Source organism: Chrysemys picta, chromosome 6, assembly GCF_011386835.1.
Source record: "Chrysemys picta bellii isolate R12L10 chromosome 6, ASM1138683v2, whole genome shotgun sequence".
In the NCBI taxonomy this organism is placed as follows: domain Eukaryota; kingdom Metazoa; phylum Chordata; order Testudines; family Emydidae; genus Chrysemys; species Chrysemys picta.
In genome coordinates, this window is record NC_088796.1 from 102,283,357 (window position 1) to 102,299,587 (window position 16,231).

At 38.7% G+C, this 16,231-nt stretch overlaps 1 protein-coding gene across 7 annotated transcripts in view; it reads left to right on the forward strand.

Moving 5' to 3' along the window:
• MLLT3 (MLLT3 super elongation complex subunit) overlaps positions 1 to 16,231 on the forward strand; it is a 210,693-nt gene that overhangs the window by 133,222 nt on the left and 61,240 nt on the right. For all 7 annotated transcript variants that reach the window (XM_042850548.2, XM_005297691.5, XM_042850550.2 and 4 more), the window contains one exon: positions 1,786 to 1,905. In XM_042850548.2, coding sequence (XP_042706482.1) covers positions 1,786 to 1,905 — 120 coding nt within the window. The remainder of the gene's footprint in view (positions 1 to 1,785; positions 1,906 to 16,231) is intronic.

Sequence of the window (16,231 nt, forward strand, 5' to 3'; positions counted from 1 at the left end):
CCGTCATGTCAGCATCTGGACAGCTGGCAGCACACTGGGAAGAGGATTTCTCAGACTGTGTGTGAGAGTGCTGTGAAAACTCAGCAGAAATGTAGTAGGCATGCATGGGGTTTAAAGGCTGATTTCACCATATAAACTTGTAGGTGAGTTCCAGTGCAGAAGAGGGGAGTAGGTAGAGGGGAAGAAATATGACCCAGGTGGAATGGTGGGAAGGCACTGAAGGAGTGTCAGCACTCGTTGATTAGTCTGCACCCTCACTTCAAAGTAAGCAGATTGCCAGCCCAGGTTGAGGCAAAACCCTATATCAAGCCTATATCCTCAGCTATATATGTTAGTGCAGGCTTAAAATACCCTCAAGCCTGGGTCAATGGATGTTCTGTGTGAACGTTGGGGAGCTAGGGACAACATCCATGCTACAGCCTGAGCTAACACAGCAATGAAGACATACCCTCAATGGCTATGGGATTTCAAAGTGTTTTCCAAAGGAAGTGCTCATAAATGCAGCATAGTGGTTTTCCTGACTAAGTAAAGGGCACCATGTTTTATCAGCTGAACTCTTTGAGAAGTAGCCCTTCAGCTGAACCCTAGGCCTGTCTCCTTCCTTAATTTAAGCTTCAAGGAAATGTGCTAAGTTTCAAAAGAAAGTGTTCACAGCCAAACTTTTTCTTAACGTTATGTTTTAGCTAGCAAGACCAGTGTTATAGAAGGGGACTCGGAGGATGAAAATGAAGATAAACTCATGCTAGCACAAATGACATTCCCCAGAAAGAAGGATATTTGCTTATAATGTTGTAATGTGGACTCTAATTCAAAAGAGAGAACTTGAATTAACCATGCTCTTTGCAGACCTAACCAGCTCCACTGTGTGATGTATAGTAGAGGCAAAGTGTGTGTTCCAACCATCTGTGTTCAAGACCATATTTGTAAGGTTTCAACCCCTGCCTGGGTGTGGTATTCCAACTAGCCATAGTTAAAGTTCTGACCCTAAACACCTCACTTGCATCAATTGATGTCCCATTAGTTTTGATACATCAATGCAGTTAGCTCCATAGTTGCTTCATTGCAAAAGTATCTTAAGATGCTACCATATGTTTGGTTGGTTGGTTTACCTATTTATCATACATTGCTTAGCAAATAGATTATATGTTACCCAATAACATATACCCTCCAAGATCAGGCCAGATTCAGTAGTCAGCATAGATGCATCTTGCCTGTCTGACTAGGAAGATGGATTCTCTCCCTTAAAGGATTTTAGAACCAAGGCACTTAATTCTTTCAGGTACTAAATTTAACCAGCATCAGTTGCATCATCAATACATTTTACATCACAATGCTTTATTCAATAGTCAAGACTCCAGAAAGACTGATTCACATTTATATTGCTTAGTGGGATGGCAATAAGTGCAGGCCTTTCTTCCTCAAGTAGATTAAACTGATTTCTTTCAAAAGTGTTGAATGTTATAGAGGACATGGAATTGGGGGTACAAATTGGGTTTTAATTCGAACCAAGAGACGTCAGGTTTTTTTCATCAGGTTTACATGTAAAAAATACTCACTCTAATATAAACTGGGCATATTTTTGAAGGGTTTTTTTGTGTGTGCAGATTTTTGCATATGGGCATGGAGGATGGGAATTTTTTTAAATAATCCAACACCTATTGAGGAAAACAAGATTGCTGTTTGTTGGAGATTTTGCAGTATCTCCACTCCCAAAATGATTACTAATTCCTTACATAGTATTTTATGATATTTAACCAGTACATTAATTTCCCTCTCTCATGACAGATCATGGTAATGTCAGATGGCACATCAGTCTCTTCGGGACAGAGCCTTCATCTCCTCAACCTTCCCAGTAACTCCCTGTCTTCTTCTGAAGTGAAGAAGAAATCATCTCATGGGCCAAAGGTGAGACCCGTTTTGATATGAGAAATTGAGGTGGTGAATCAAATCTGGAAAGCAATTTCTAAAATTTATTCCTTGGTGTTTCACAATAACCTAGCAGATGCAATGTTACAGGCACTTTGCTGAAGTGAATTTACTGACTTGCTACTTTAAAAGTAGTGCAGAACTCAGATGGTTGTGAGAACAACCAACAGTTAAAGTATTTACATTGTATATTTCACTTAAAAGATAACAGTATTGCTTTTTTCTCTTCCCAATATTTGAAAGAACTCTATCTCATTACTCTTGCAAAATATACCACACAACATTTACTAGTATACTTTCAAGTACTGAAACAAAGAATTAAATTTAACAATTTAAATAATTAAAATAAATTTACATGCATCAAAATAAATGGGCAAAGTGCATCTTGTGATGTGGTGACCTTGGGGTTTTTGAATTATATTTATTCTTTTACTTGCTGTTTCACAATTGGAGATCTGTCATCAGTCTCCAGGTCATCAATGTGAATAAATGAAGCTAATAAATAGTAAAAGTATTAGCCTCCTGTACTAGAAGCATGATTATTTCAATGAGCCATGTGAAATATGTAAATTAACATGTTCAAAGTAGCAGAGAATTTCTTCAGATCACTTAAGTAAATTGGGAATAAACTGCATTTTAGGATTTTTTCAAACAAACAAAAAACACCCACCTGCTTCATGAAGCAATCAATGTATAAGTATCCTCTCTATCCTGATTGCTTTTCTTTGTTCAGTATTTTATTGTTTGGGTTTGGGTTCCCTTTGTTGCTTGATACCGTTTTAAAGCACACTCTTTGACCTTATTGGCACCCGATTTTGTATGCCATGAATACTATTATTGCTTATCATTTACATACAATGTAAATGTGCACAGCACTGTTCCCTAAGTAAAATGCCAGCACCAATACCTGTGTATCAATAAGGCACTGAACCCATGTGTTCCTGACACAAAGAGATGACATTGCTAAGTGCACATGTTGGTAACATACAAAATAGATCATAATTAAAAAGGAAACCTAGAAACAAGTGGTCTATCTATTGTGCTTATATGGCCCCCATTACCATAGTATTTGAGCACCTCACTATCTCTAGTGTAATTACCCTACAACACCCCTATAAGGTAGGAAAGTGCTGTTCTCTCCGTTTACATTTTAAATCTCTGTGGCTCAGAGATTTAACTTGCTCAAGGTCATACAGGAAGTCAGTGCCAAAGTAGAGAATTGAATCCGGTCTTCCCAAATCCTAGGTTAGAGTCCTAACTACTGGACTGTCCTTCCACTTTTTTTGTATCTATGTAACCCACACACCTCCTTGGATGTGGTGTTCTGTCCCATTTAATAGCACCAAGACTACTTAAAAAAAGAGCGATAAAATGAATCTGCTCTACAGGCTTAGCTAACAGACAGTTGGCTTTTAGCTCATGTGGTAGAGGCTCACGCCCTAAGCTCCAGAGGTCCCCGGTTCAATCCCGCTCACCAATGACCGGGGTCTGTCAGCGTTACATCTGCATCTTCAGTGCTTCACTGTACAGGTTGCTTTTTAATAATACATTAAAAGGAAGGGTAGGAAGGCACTTGACAAATGGTAATTGTGAGGTTGATCTAAAAGTAAGTCATGGAATTAAAGAAAGCCCAGTGTCTTACTACAGAAAATAATTGATTTGACTGGCAAATATATTCAGGGATTTGATTCCTCCCAAAGATGTTAAGTCAATATTTTTTAAGGTATCTTCCAATCTATTATGACCATACTATGAAGAGGCCCTTTCTTGTTTTGAACCTCAACAATTTCTTACATAAATTTCAGTCCACAGTACACAAATATTGATGCTTTCCATTTTAAAACAACTTTACATATCGTGATTGTTCAGAGTGCATTGGCATGGGCAGTGCATCTGTACAATTGTCTCTTCATTTATGCTGCCTTGTATATTATACTGTATTGATCTTTGCTATCCTGCTGTAAATGTATCTAGCCATTTTGGTAGATATGGAGCAGGAGATTGGGTCTTGGCAATAGAAAAGGCCCATGTTCACTGAATTGTTGCTTGGAGCTCTACCTTGCTTATTGCCCCTGCTGATATAATTACCAGCAGTGAGTTTCTAACCACATGGCAGTGGAATGGTTTGATACAAGATCAGCTATAGAGTCATACAGCAGTGGAGGTTTGCATTCCATATCTGTGAAACTGTTGTAAAAGAATGACTGAGTTATCTGATTACTTAATAAGGGCATGCAACAGCAATAGTGTCTGATTTAAACCATTGTTTTAATTTTAGCCATAAGTACCCAGCTATTCCTTTTCTCCTGTGTCAGCGATCCAGAGAGATAAAATATCAATAAATTATCACTATAAACCCTCACTAAGGAATGTGGCATGCCAGAGCTATGGGGATAGTTCTCTAATTAATCACTTTCTTCTTTGTTCAGTTTTAACTGATGTTCATTGCAGTGTTTAATAGTGGAAAGAGTCATTGTATCAGTACATTGCATTACTTGCCAGTGGGAAGGATTATTCAGCCTTCTCCCCTCAGAAACAGCCTTGTCTCCTCCCAGCCTCTCATACAACACAGACAGCAGTATTACTCTATGCTCATGGCAACAGATACAAATATCTGCAAAAATATGCTCCAAGGCGTTGCCTTATTTATGCTTATCACTTGTATTTGGAGGAATGGATTTGTAGCCCGATTATTATTAAAATCTTGGGTATTCTTCTATGGTAACATTCTGTAAATTGAAATCCACTTCTTTTTGGAAATTTTTAAGCCCTAACTTGTTGAGGAGTAGTATTTACTTAGGGCAAGACCCACAACTGGTATAAATTAGAGTAACTTCATCAACTTCAGTGTCACATCCTTATTGGTGTGAACAGACTGTACAAGTGAGCGAACGTAACTTTTTACAGCACTCTCTAAAGTTGCAGTTAAATATTACTGAATGGCTTTTTTAGTCTATATTTCATGGGTAGTGTTTCAGGTTTCAGTTTAGGTTTACAGATATAGGGTACTATTGAAATTGACAATGGTTCTTAACTGTAAATATTTAAACCAAGAAGTCCAAGAATATTAGCTTCCCACTCACCAACTTCAGACTGTTATACAGCACTCCTAGTTAGCTTTATTCAAGGAAGAATTGCACAGCTCACAGGCAGTACCCTGTGAGTGCAAAGAAGAAAAATGGATATTGTTGGCTAAATGTTCACTTGCCCAAAATCAGAAGGGACTAATTGGTAATACAAACCCATCACACCTTGCTTACTCTAACATCATCTTCTGAAATCATTTGAATAACGAAGATGCCTTAGGTCAAGATGGTAGTGCCTTGGCAGAGCTGTGTAGGGAAGCTTGTGCAGCTCCTGCCATGTTGTGTGTGGCCCTGGCAATTGAGTCCTGGCTTCACTGATATCGTCATATCAGTGCTTTAAATGGAGACGGTCAACTTGAAATCTGGTTTATTTTTCATATGCAAAAGTCCCTCAGTTCTCTTGCAGATGTTTGTGGTTTTATGATCACATCTTCACATTTTTAAAAATGTTTTTCTTCTAACATCTTTCAGATATAATAATATTGGGTGTCAAAAAATCTCACTTCTGTCAAGTTTAAGTTGACTGTCCTTTCAGTAAAGTGCCCGTCACTGTAGTAATTCCAGGGTACAAAGTCTAAAGCCTCTGTAAATGTAGTATAGTGCCTGAAAGGATGTTGGTGAGAATGTTTGTTGGGCTATAGGTTCATGAAATGCAGTCCAACAAGTGTTGCTGTATTTCATGATACCTAGACAATGCGTGTCACAGATGCATAGAGAGATCGTCTTTCCATGGCTTCTCTGAGTAACGTTGTGGTATAGGTAGGAGGGGATTTCATAAGTATTCAAGATAAGGGGGTAAATTCTTGAAATCATAAGACTAGCAAGAACATTTAAAAGGAGAGGGAACCAAAATTCAGGGAAGGGCGAGAAGTGCTATTGGACAACTGTTACTGCCCAGTTGAAAAAATCTCTGCCCCAAATAGTATACAGTCCAAAAATAATTCTAAAATTTCTCATCCAGTAAACTGTAGATCGTTGTTTTGGCAGATATTTGTAACTTATTTAACATTTATTTTATCAGGTCCCTTATTGTTTTTTTTTTTTTTTACAGTTGTTGGTGTATAGAAACCTGTTGTTCTAACAAGTATTAGTGTTTTATGAGGCCTTCATTTAAAAAGGATGTTTTTTGGTTGATATATCAACAATACTTTTTAACAGGTGTTTAAATTGATTCTTGACATCTTCAGTGGAAAATGACTATATAAGTTCTCTCTAGTAGTATTAAAGGGAAACTCAGGTATTTTCTTGACAGATGAGAGAATAATAATTCTAATGAGAGTTTTTAATCAAATAAATACTCCCGTGTGTTTACAATAAACATTTCAGTGGGGCCACTGGACGATCGAGATGCTAAAGGAGCATGCAAGGACGATTAGGACATTGCGGAGAAACTAAATGAATTCTTTGCATTGGTCTTCACAATTGAGGATGTGAGGGAGATTCCCAAGCCTGACCCATTCTTTTTAGGTGACAAATCTGAGGAACTGTCCCAGATTAAGGTGTCATTACAGGATGTTTTTGAACAAACTGATAAACTAAACAGTAATAAGACACCAGAACTAGATGGTATACATCCAAGAGTTCTGAAGGAATTCAAATATGAAATTGCAGGACTACTAACTGTAGTCTGTAACCTATCATTTAAATTAGCTTCTGTACCAAATGACTGGAGATAGCTAATGTGACGCCAATTTTTAAAAAGGGCTCCAGAGGTGACCCTGGCAATTACAGGCCGGTAAGCCTGACTTCAGTATTGGGCTAACTGGTTGAAACTATAGTAAAGAACAAAATTGTTAGACACATAGATGAACATAATTTGTTGGGGAACAGTCAACATGGTTTTTGTAAAGGGAAATCATCCCTCACTAATCTATTAGAATTCTTTGAGGGGGTCAACAAGCATGTGGACAAGGGGGATCCAGTGAATATAGGGGTCTGGACTGGGCCCAGTCCTATTCAACATATTCATAAGTGATCTGGAAAAAGGGGTAAACCGTGAGGTGGCAAAATTTGCAGATGATACAAAACTACTCAAGATAGCTAAGTCCCAGGCAGACTGCAAAGAGCTACAAAAGGATCTCTCAGAACTGGGTGCCTGGGCAACAAAATGGCAGATGAAATTCAATGTTGATAAATGCAAAATAATGCATATTGGAAAACATAATCCCAACTATACATATAAAATGATGGGGTCTAAATGAGCTGTTACCACTCAAGAAAGAGATCTTGGAGTCATTGTGGATAGTTCTCTGAAAACATCCACTCAATGTGCAGCGGCAGTCAAAAAAGCGAACAAAATGTTGGCAATCATTAAGAAAGGGATAGATAATAAGACAGAAAATATATTACCTCTATATAAATCCATGGTACTCCCATATCATGACTACTGCATGCAGATGTGGTTGCCCCGTCTCAAAAAAGATATATTAGAATTGGAAAAGGTTCAGAAAAGGGCAACAAAAGTGATTTGGAGTATGGAATGGCTGCCATGTGAGGAGAGATTAATAAAACTGGGACTTTTCAGCTTGGAAAAAAGATGACTGGTATGGAGAAAGTAAAGAAGAAAGTGTTATTTATTCCTTCTAGTAACACAAGAACTAGGGCTCACCAAATGAAATTAATAGGCAGCAGGTTTAAAACAAACAAAAGGAAGTATTTTTTCACACAACACACAGTCAACCTGTGGAACTCCTTGCCAGAAGTTCTTGTCAAGGCCAAGACTATAACAGGGTTCAAAAAAGAACTAGATAAATTCATGGAGGATAGGTCCATCAATGGCTATTAGCCAGGATGGGCAGGGATGGTGTCCCTAGCCGCTGTTTGTGTGCCAGAAGCTGGGTATGGGCGATGGGATGGATCACTTGATGATTACCTGTTCTGTTCATTCCCTCTGGGGCACCTGGCATTGGCCATTGTTGGAAGACAGGATACTGGGCTAGATGGACCTTTGATCTGACCCAGTATGGCCATCCTTATGTTCCTTATGAAATATGGATTCAACAACATGGGCATCTATATCTCCTACCATACCTAATTTAATGTGACAAACATTATATAGTCAAATGTTCTGATTTGGAAGCTGAGATTGACTCGTAGGAATATGGAGGGGTTTTGGTAAAGAAATAAGTTTCTTGTCTTTAACATTCTTTAATGTGTACATTTTCAAGGACTCTGGATGCTTTAGAAATATATAAATATCCCACATGACCTGTTAAATCAGGCTTGTAATAATTATATTACTTAAGTGTGTTGTACTGATTTTTTCATTTCATGTTTTTAAATATGCAAAATATATGAGTGTGTCTAGTACTATACAACCACATTTTAATCTATTTTATAATTATCTGATGTGGAGGGTCCTTTGGAATCAGTCTATCAGTCACCAAGTAATGCCATTTACTTTCTAAAAACAGTAGCCATTAAATTCATTGCCTACAGAAAAACAGTGTCTTGTGCTCCCCCTGCTGGCTTTTTGTTCACAGTGAGCTAACACCACTCCAAAATGTTTTTCTATTTTTCTGCCATTGTTGTCTATAATGCAATCTGCCAGATGGATCAGACCTCGTTGAAATCTTTAGGAGAGAGAGAGGATAGTAAGGTCTGTGAAATGAACAATCAGTAGGGGAAAACACTTTTTAGGGAAAAAACTACAAACAGTAGTGAATAAAACAGGGCAGGGGACACTAAAATATTAAGTATCCCTCCTAAGAAGGAATTGTCTCCCCTCTTTTCTTCTGCTGTATGTGTTAGCACATTCTCTCTGCTGTACACCAAAGCCTTTCCAAATTGATCGATACTGCTAAGCAAGATTCAAAAACGGAATATTTACATTAAAAGCGCAGTATTATAAAATTGCAGAAGTCATTTTTAATCTGAATTTCTGAAACTAAGCAACTCCTGCACCTGACATCCTTTGCCCCCCACCACCCTAAGATCAGGAGGCAAATTTGTGAGGCTAACTCCCTGTTCTTACCTTAACATTTTCAGATTATTTGGAGACAGCTATGAAATTTGAAGTAATGACTTTATTACACCTAGAAATAAAATGTGTGTTTTATGACCACTTGTCTTAAATTTTTAGACAAAACATAGAATACACTGGTTTAGGTTGGTAGTACCAGTATAGCCAATTTAATAACTACATTAAGTGTAATGAATCAAAATTGCTTCAATTGCTAACTAGCTTCATCATGTCTATCTGCTACTTGAGTTCTTTGAAACCATTTTCATAGGAAGGCACTTGCCCTATGGCATCTATTTAACCAAACTGGGAGATTACATTTTGCAGCATGAAGTCATTGATGTGCCTTTGCATGGGAACCGACAGTTGTTTTAGATCCTCCATTTTCCCCATCTCTTTGCTTTATAATCCCAGTGGTGATTAAGTCTCTAGGCACTTTCTCTTTTATTGGCTGCCACAGTCTGTATGTTATGGAAAGTACTTCCTGACTGCATCATGCTCTCCCAAATATTTCTTTTACAGGTCTGTTACTCCTGCTATATCAAGGGGATTATGTTTCTTGAAGAAATGTGTGTACCTTTATTTAATTTACTTGGGTATTTTAACAAGCATGTAATCTCTATATTAATAATCCTTTTGATGTTTGTCATACAAGATACCAAAGAAAGTATAAAATGAGTCACTTGGGTTGTTTCAACTAGATATTTGACAGGTAGGCAAAGGTAAGCCGTGGTATGTAAATACGTTATCGGCCAATAATCCACAATCTAAATGTTACAATCATCACTTGAAAGAAAGGTTTACTTGATGTGCCACTTTCAGCAACAGAATCTGTCACTCACTTTTATTGTTTGCAGTGTTTTTTAGTGTGGAGAGAAAATCAAATGCTTCAGAACACTTCGTTTTTTAAAAACCCAAGGAAATAAATTAAAAAATATATTTGTTTGCACTAAGATATATACAACACAGACTATGGGTGAACTTTCATGCATCTCTGCCAGTATGCCCAGTTATTTAGTTAATTCTCATATGTTAATTGAATGTGATGAATGAAAATACTATTGTTTCCTGTGAAATTTTGTGCCTCCCATGCTGTTTTCTTCCAGCTGTTGTTGAGTCATGTAGAGTGATTGCAAAAGGGGTGGTGGTTGATAAGAATGTATCACACTTAGGTGAGAGTGAATCTGAGTTGTAGTGAGGGGCTGTCCTAGTCGTTGATGTAATTCTTTACATGCATGAACGTGGAGCCAAATTTATCCATGGTGAGCATAATGTTGATACCATGGTTTCAATAAGCACATCAACTTCCTGGTTTTAGAAGATAATTTTAAACTGGGGACTTGTTTCTTTTAAAAACCCAACAAGGGCTGCTGGGCTGGGTTTCCATACTACTTAATCCCGCAACTCTCCAAGACCTATTCCACAGCTGTCAAGAAAAGACCCAGGATCAAGCCCTCTTGCTTCGCAGTGTAGATGCAGCCTCACAGGACGTGTGCTTTAGCAGTCCGCCAAAAGTAATCCACAATCCCACAGGCTTTCTTTGTCCTCTAGGTAGTCAAGTTTGGTGGACAGTCAAGTTTTCCCACACTGCACCATCAACAAAGAGCTCGAGCAGCCACATTTTGGGAGAGTGCTAGGAAGTCTAGATTATAGTTGATTGGACTCAGGCCTTGTCTACACTATGGGGGGAGATCGATCCAAGTTATGCAACTTCAGCTACGTGAATAATGTAGCTGAAGCTGACGTACTTAGATCTACTTACCGCGGGGTCCACACTACGCTATGTCGATAGGAGATGCTCTCCCGTCGACTCCCCTTGCATGTCTCATTCAGGTCGAGTACAGGAGTTGACAGGAGAGTGATCCGTGGTCGATTTAGCGGGTCTTCGCTAGACCCGCTAAATTGACTGTCGATGCATCATCGATCACCACGCGTCGATCCCCCGGTAAGTGTAGACAAGCCCTTAGACCCACATAATGCAGGATGCTGGAACTCAGGTTGGGATCTAGGGTTCAACAATTCCTAAACTTCAGTTACAAATGTGTGCAGATGCTCAAGCCTTAGGTTAATAAACACAGGGTCTCCTAACTTGAGTTCTACTGATCCTGGGCTGACATTGCAGTGTAGGAATTACCCTATAGCTCAGTTATTAGGGCACTCGCCTGAGATGTGGGAGATTCAGATTCAAGTCCCTGCTCTCTCTGATTCAGACCAGAAAAAAGACAAATTTTGAAACCTTTCTCATGAAATGGAATTCTTGTTTTCCAGACACCCCTACTGAGGACATCACCCTGGCCTTTGGTTGGCCAACACATGAAAGAACACAAGAATCAGACTTTGGCCTTCCATATGGAATATAAAAACAGCACTAATCACTAGATCTTGCCTTTGGGTTTTGTTTTACATAGAACTTAAGCTTTACCCGCACACACACTTCAAAACTCCAGGAAAATGGTCTTGACTAAAATCAGGAATGATTAATGTTTTTGGTTTTGTTTTAATTAGTGGTATGGCAAGTGGGGAAGTGCCTTACCTTCAAACATTCAAATGTCATCAGAATTGTTAAGGGGAGTAATAGATTTTATTTACTGCTTAGTGTTTAAAGGCACTTATCTTTCATTAGTATGCCACAAGTACATGCCTTCAAGTAGATAAAAGGTTGTGACAAGGAGGATGGAGAAAAATTGTTCTTCTTAACTTCTGAGGATCGGACAAGAAGCAATGAACTTAAATTGCAGCAAGGGAGGTTTAGGTTGGACATTAGGAAAAACTTCCTAACTGTCAGGGTGGCTAAGCACTGGAATAAATTGCCTAGGGAGGTTGTGGACTCTCCATGATTGGAAATTTTTAAGAGCAGGTTAGACAAACACCTGTCAGGGATGGTCTAGATAATACTTAGTCCTGCCACGAGTGCAGGGGACTGGATTAGATGACCTCTCAAGGCCCCTTCCAATTCTATGATTAGTAGAGTGCATAATAATTTGATAGTTGAATCAGGAAGTTTCAAAATCTGTCTAATATATTTAAAATACTAGTGTGGTTTAGACCCACAGTGAGAATGCATTCATAGAGAACTGTCTTCTCAGCTAGACTACTGAATTTCCTATCTCAGCCACATTTCATTTATGGTTGGTAGAGCTGGGCAGAGGCCAAATTTTCCATTGTGTAGGAAATTGATTAGATTTTGAGGAATTGGCATTTTCCAGTGGAAAAATATTCCATCAGAAATTTTTTGACCAGCTCTAATGTTTGGACTCTTGACTGCTGGCTCTGAAGGCCTGGCAATACCAGTTTTCTTTTGTTTTCAAATATATACCCATGAAAAATGTCTGTCTTGTGTCTGTCTTGTGGGTCAGTCTCTTATTGTTCCCCATCCCCAAGTTTCTTCTTAGGCTTTTGGAGTGTTTTTCTGGTGTTATGGTGGCTGCTGTGTTTATGCATGTACTATTACTGTATTTTTGACATATTGTTTGAAGAAAGCTCTGGATAGGTTTTTTTTAAAATGTCACAAAACTAAATAAAATATATTAAGTAACAAAAATGCGAACATTACAAACAAAACAATTAACTGTTCCTCTTCCCCTTACATCTATGGGGAGGAAAAGAGAGGTTGCTATTTCATAGTTCTAATATTTGTAAGACGTTACAGCTTGTCTATGCAGCCTCGGGTTCAAACTATGAGGGAATGAATAGCAGTGCACACCAAAATGCTATGTTGTAACTCCCCCGTGTGGATGCTGCAGGCACAAATTAAAAGATAACCTAGTTTGCGTTAACATGTTCATTTTCAAACAGGACTACATGAATGTGAACTAGGAATCTAAGTTCACACCTGCAGCATCCACATGGGGGAGTTAGAGTGCAGCATTTTGGTGCACACGTCTGTTCACACCCCATAGTCCAAACTGTGGGGCAGTGTAGACATAGTCTCAGCTCCTACACTGATGGGCACAGCCTAAACATCTAGATTACACAAGTCCTGAAGAGTTTTCTGTCAGTGTCTTGCTAATTAGATAACAAGTATAGCTGCACAGCAGAATACAGGTACCTTGCTCTAACATCCCATCTAACTGACACACACGTTCTATTTGAAAGGCCAACTCTGTTTTCAGAGCAGTTCTACAAACTATATTTTTAAAATTAGTCAACCTCAATATAGGTTGTGGGTTACTGTGATCCTAGTTTGCTCATTGCATTTCTCATGTTCTGCTGCTGTCACATTCTGAAATTGTGGTTACTCCAACAGCAGTTCACAAAAGTTAAATGTTTCCCTCTTCCTCATTGTAAACATGTGGCAGTGTAAGGCAGCCAAATAAACCACAGCTACAGATAGGCAGGAGGGTTCCCACCCCCACTCCCGGGAAACCTCCCCCCTCAAAAAAACAGATGCTTATCAGTACAGAAGGGTGAATGAACATCAACTGATGAAAAACAAGATAGTTAAATGCATAATTTTTATATATGTGATATGAAGATCAGGGAACTGTAGATGTATCAGTTCCATGTTTAATTGCACTTCTGTCCTCTCAAGAGCACTCTATGGGGCAGGAACTCGTGTTCCTCTCCCTCCAGAATAGTGTTTTAGGGTTGTGTTTATTCCAGCAGGTCTGATCTTACTTTAGTGCCTGCTATTCTGATGTCTCTCAAGGGCTTTGACAGTGTTACCAGTGACCAGTCAGCTTTCATGAAGCACAGTTCATTTATTTAGGACAAAAGCATTACAGAGAAAACATACGACAAAACAATAAATGGTCTTCATTCATGTTAAACTTACCAGGCGTTGCCCATCTTCCATATGGAGACCATGGTAGCTTTCAAAAATCTTTCAAACTCTTATAGCAGGGTTTTGTCCTCTTGGTTAAAGTCTCATGTCAGTTTGTGGATCAAGTGAGGGTCACAGAATCAGTTCAGTCTGACACTTTATACAGTTAGGGGTCTTTTTTCCCCCAGTCTTTCTGAAACAGATAAAACCAGTCAATGGTTCAAAGGGCTGGGTAGCTGTATAACCAGCACAGTGACTTTGCATTAATAAACTCCGAGGGATTCCTGGTTCCCCAAAACCACCCAGTGAGCCAGGAAGACAAAGACCTAGAGCGTTTATCGATACAAAAGTCTTTGAATATTCCATGTACTCCACGGCATCTGACATATCCAGACGTAATAGTCTTTGAAGTTTCCATGCTTCCAGGGTCTTAGATCTATTGTTTCTTCCCATTAGAAGACAGAGACGTTAACTCCTTCACCCTGGTGAATAACAATACAATGTGAGGGGGAGAAACTGAGTGTCTCATTCTTTCATTTAAAACCCCCCAGAAATTTCGCAGTTCTCCACAGCAGGTACGTCATTGGCTTGGCAACTTGAATGGGGCTTGAGTGAATGCTAATTCAACCAAATTAAGGCCAAAGCCTGAGCTCTCCCTTTAACTTTGTGGTTCCCATTCTCAGCAACAAAATTTTCTTTACAAAACTTATACTGTTCTATCTGGCAAATATGCACCAGTCTCTACACATAGCTCTTATTTCGCAAGCTCTCCTCGACTTCCAAAATTTCAAGAAGATTTTAATGATCTCTTTTAAATATTTTGTTTACTGAGATATCAATGGCTACATTGGTCTCCACTCCTGAGTCAAACCAAACCAATATTACAAACCACACTATCTTTCACCCAGGCAAGTGGACTTAGTGATAAATGGTTGCGTAGACCAAAAATCACGCATACTGAGGTTGCTTCCAGTCCTAACAGACCAGTCACTTACCCCAGCTCAATTTGTATCTGAGATCACACACCAAAGAGAACACCTGTTGCCATTTCTATAATGAAATAATTAAAGTTTATTTACTAGGGGAAATAAATTATTTACAGATTAAAGCAAGCATATACACACAAGTGAGTTATCTATGATTCCCAGAGGTGACAGAGATGTGGTAATCTGTCAATTCAAGAGGTCTTTCAGGGCAAACCCAGGCTCTGCCTCAGTTGAGACTTTCTAGCCCTGTGAGAGTTCAGACAGCAAAGAGATGAAAAATCTTCATGTCAACTATTTTTATTTCCATCTTCCAGCATTAAAACCGATGGGACGAGGCCCTCTGCACATACTTCTCTATGGATGGATGAGGCAATGAACAAAGCTGATTTAATTTCTGATAGTCCTCCTGGATGGACGGGCGGGGACGATTCCCATAGCTGGGTTCACAAGTTCAGAACAAACGTTTTCAAAGCTACAAACCAAAATGTACATATTTCTTAATAGCATGGAATATAGACATTACAAATGAGATGAATGCGTGCAGCAACTTACAGGCATTTGATAGTCTAAATACTAAATACATTCTTATATGACTAATACCTGTTTTGTTCAAAACTAACCTATATATGAGCTGGTTTGGTTTCCAGTTGTCAGTTTTGAGCTAACGCCTACAGCCTTGGCCAAAGCTGGCACTTGGTTTACCAGCATCACAATTAGCATTACAAATATATTTTATAGCAATAAGCTTAAATATCTGACAATCATAATTGGGAGCAAGCTCCCCACACAGGTTAAACACAGAAATTTAGTTGGCATAATTCAACTAAGGTAACCACACACATTACAAATTTTGCCATAGATTGATCTATGAAATTCACTATTGCTGGATATTGTTGAAGTAACTTGCTTAGGAAGATTGAAAGAAGGATTAGATGCTTAGTAAGAACAGTGCTGGCAGTTAGTCGTGTGGAAAAAAATTAGGATGATCAACTCTCATGCTATAGGGTGAAAACTTCTTGAGACAGATGGCAGTTAGAGAACCTCCCCCCCCCCCCCCCCACACACACAAAAATGCTATAGTGTTGCACGGTGGCTAAGGTGCTTTGTTTTTTCCTCTTTTACTGAAAAAATTGGTGGAGATCATTACTTGAGACAGTATATTCAAGTACAATATTTGGGCCATTGTGCTGTACCAGTAATTCTTCTGTTTGTGAGCTAGATGATCCTACTGATTTAATTCATTGCTTGTCATCTGGGTTCTATTGTTGCTTTCTAAGTGGGAGAAGAAAAGAGTATTATAGTATGTTGGAATGACTGTGCATGTTGTCAGTAAATGAATCCTATTTGTGTACAAATATCTGTGTATGCACTATTTTACATCATAATTTTATAACTCCCAAGTTAGTGTTTTGTAGATTTTGTTTGTTTGTTTGTTTGCACACCCAAAACTCCCCTTGGTTCCATGAAGTTCTAAAATTCTTTTTAATTTCTATACCATTTAGACCAGGGG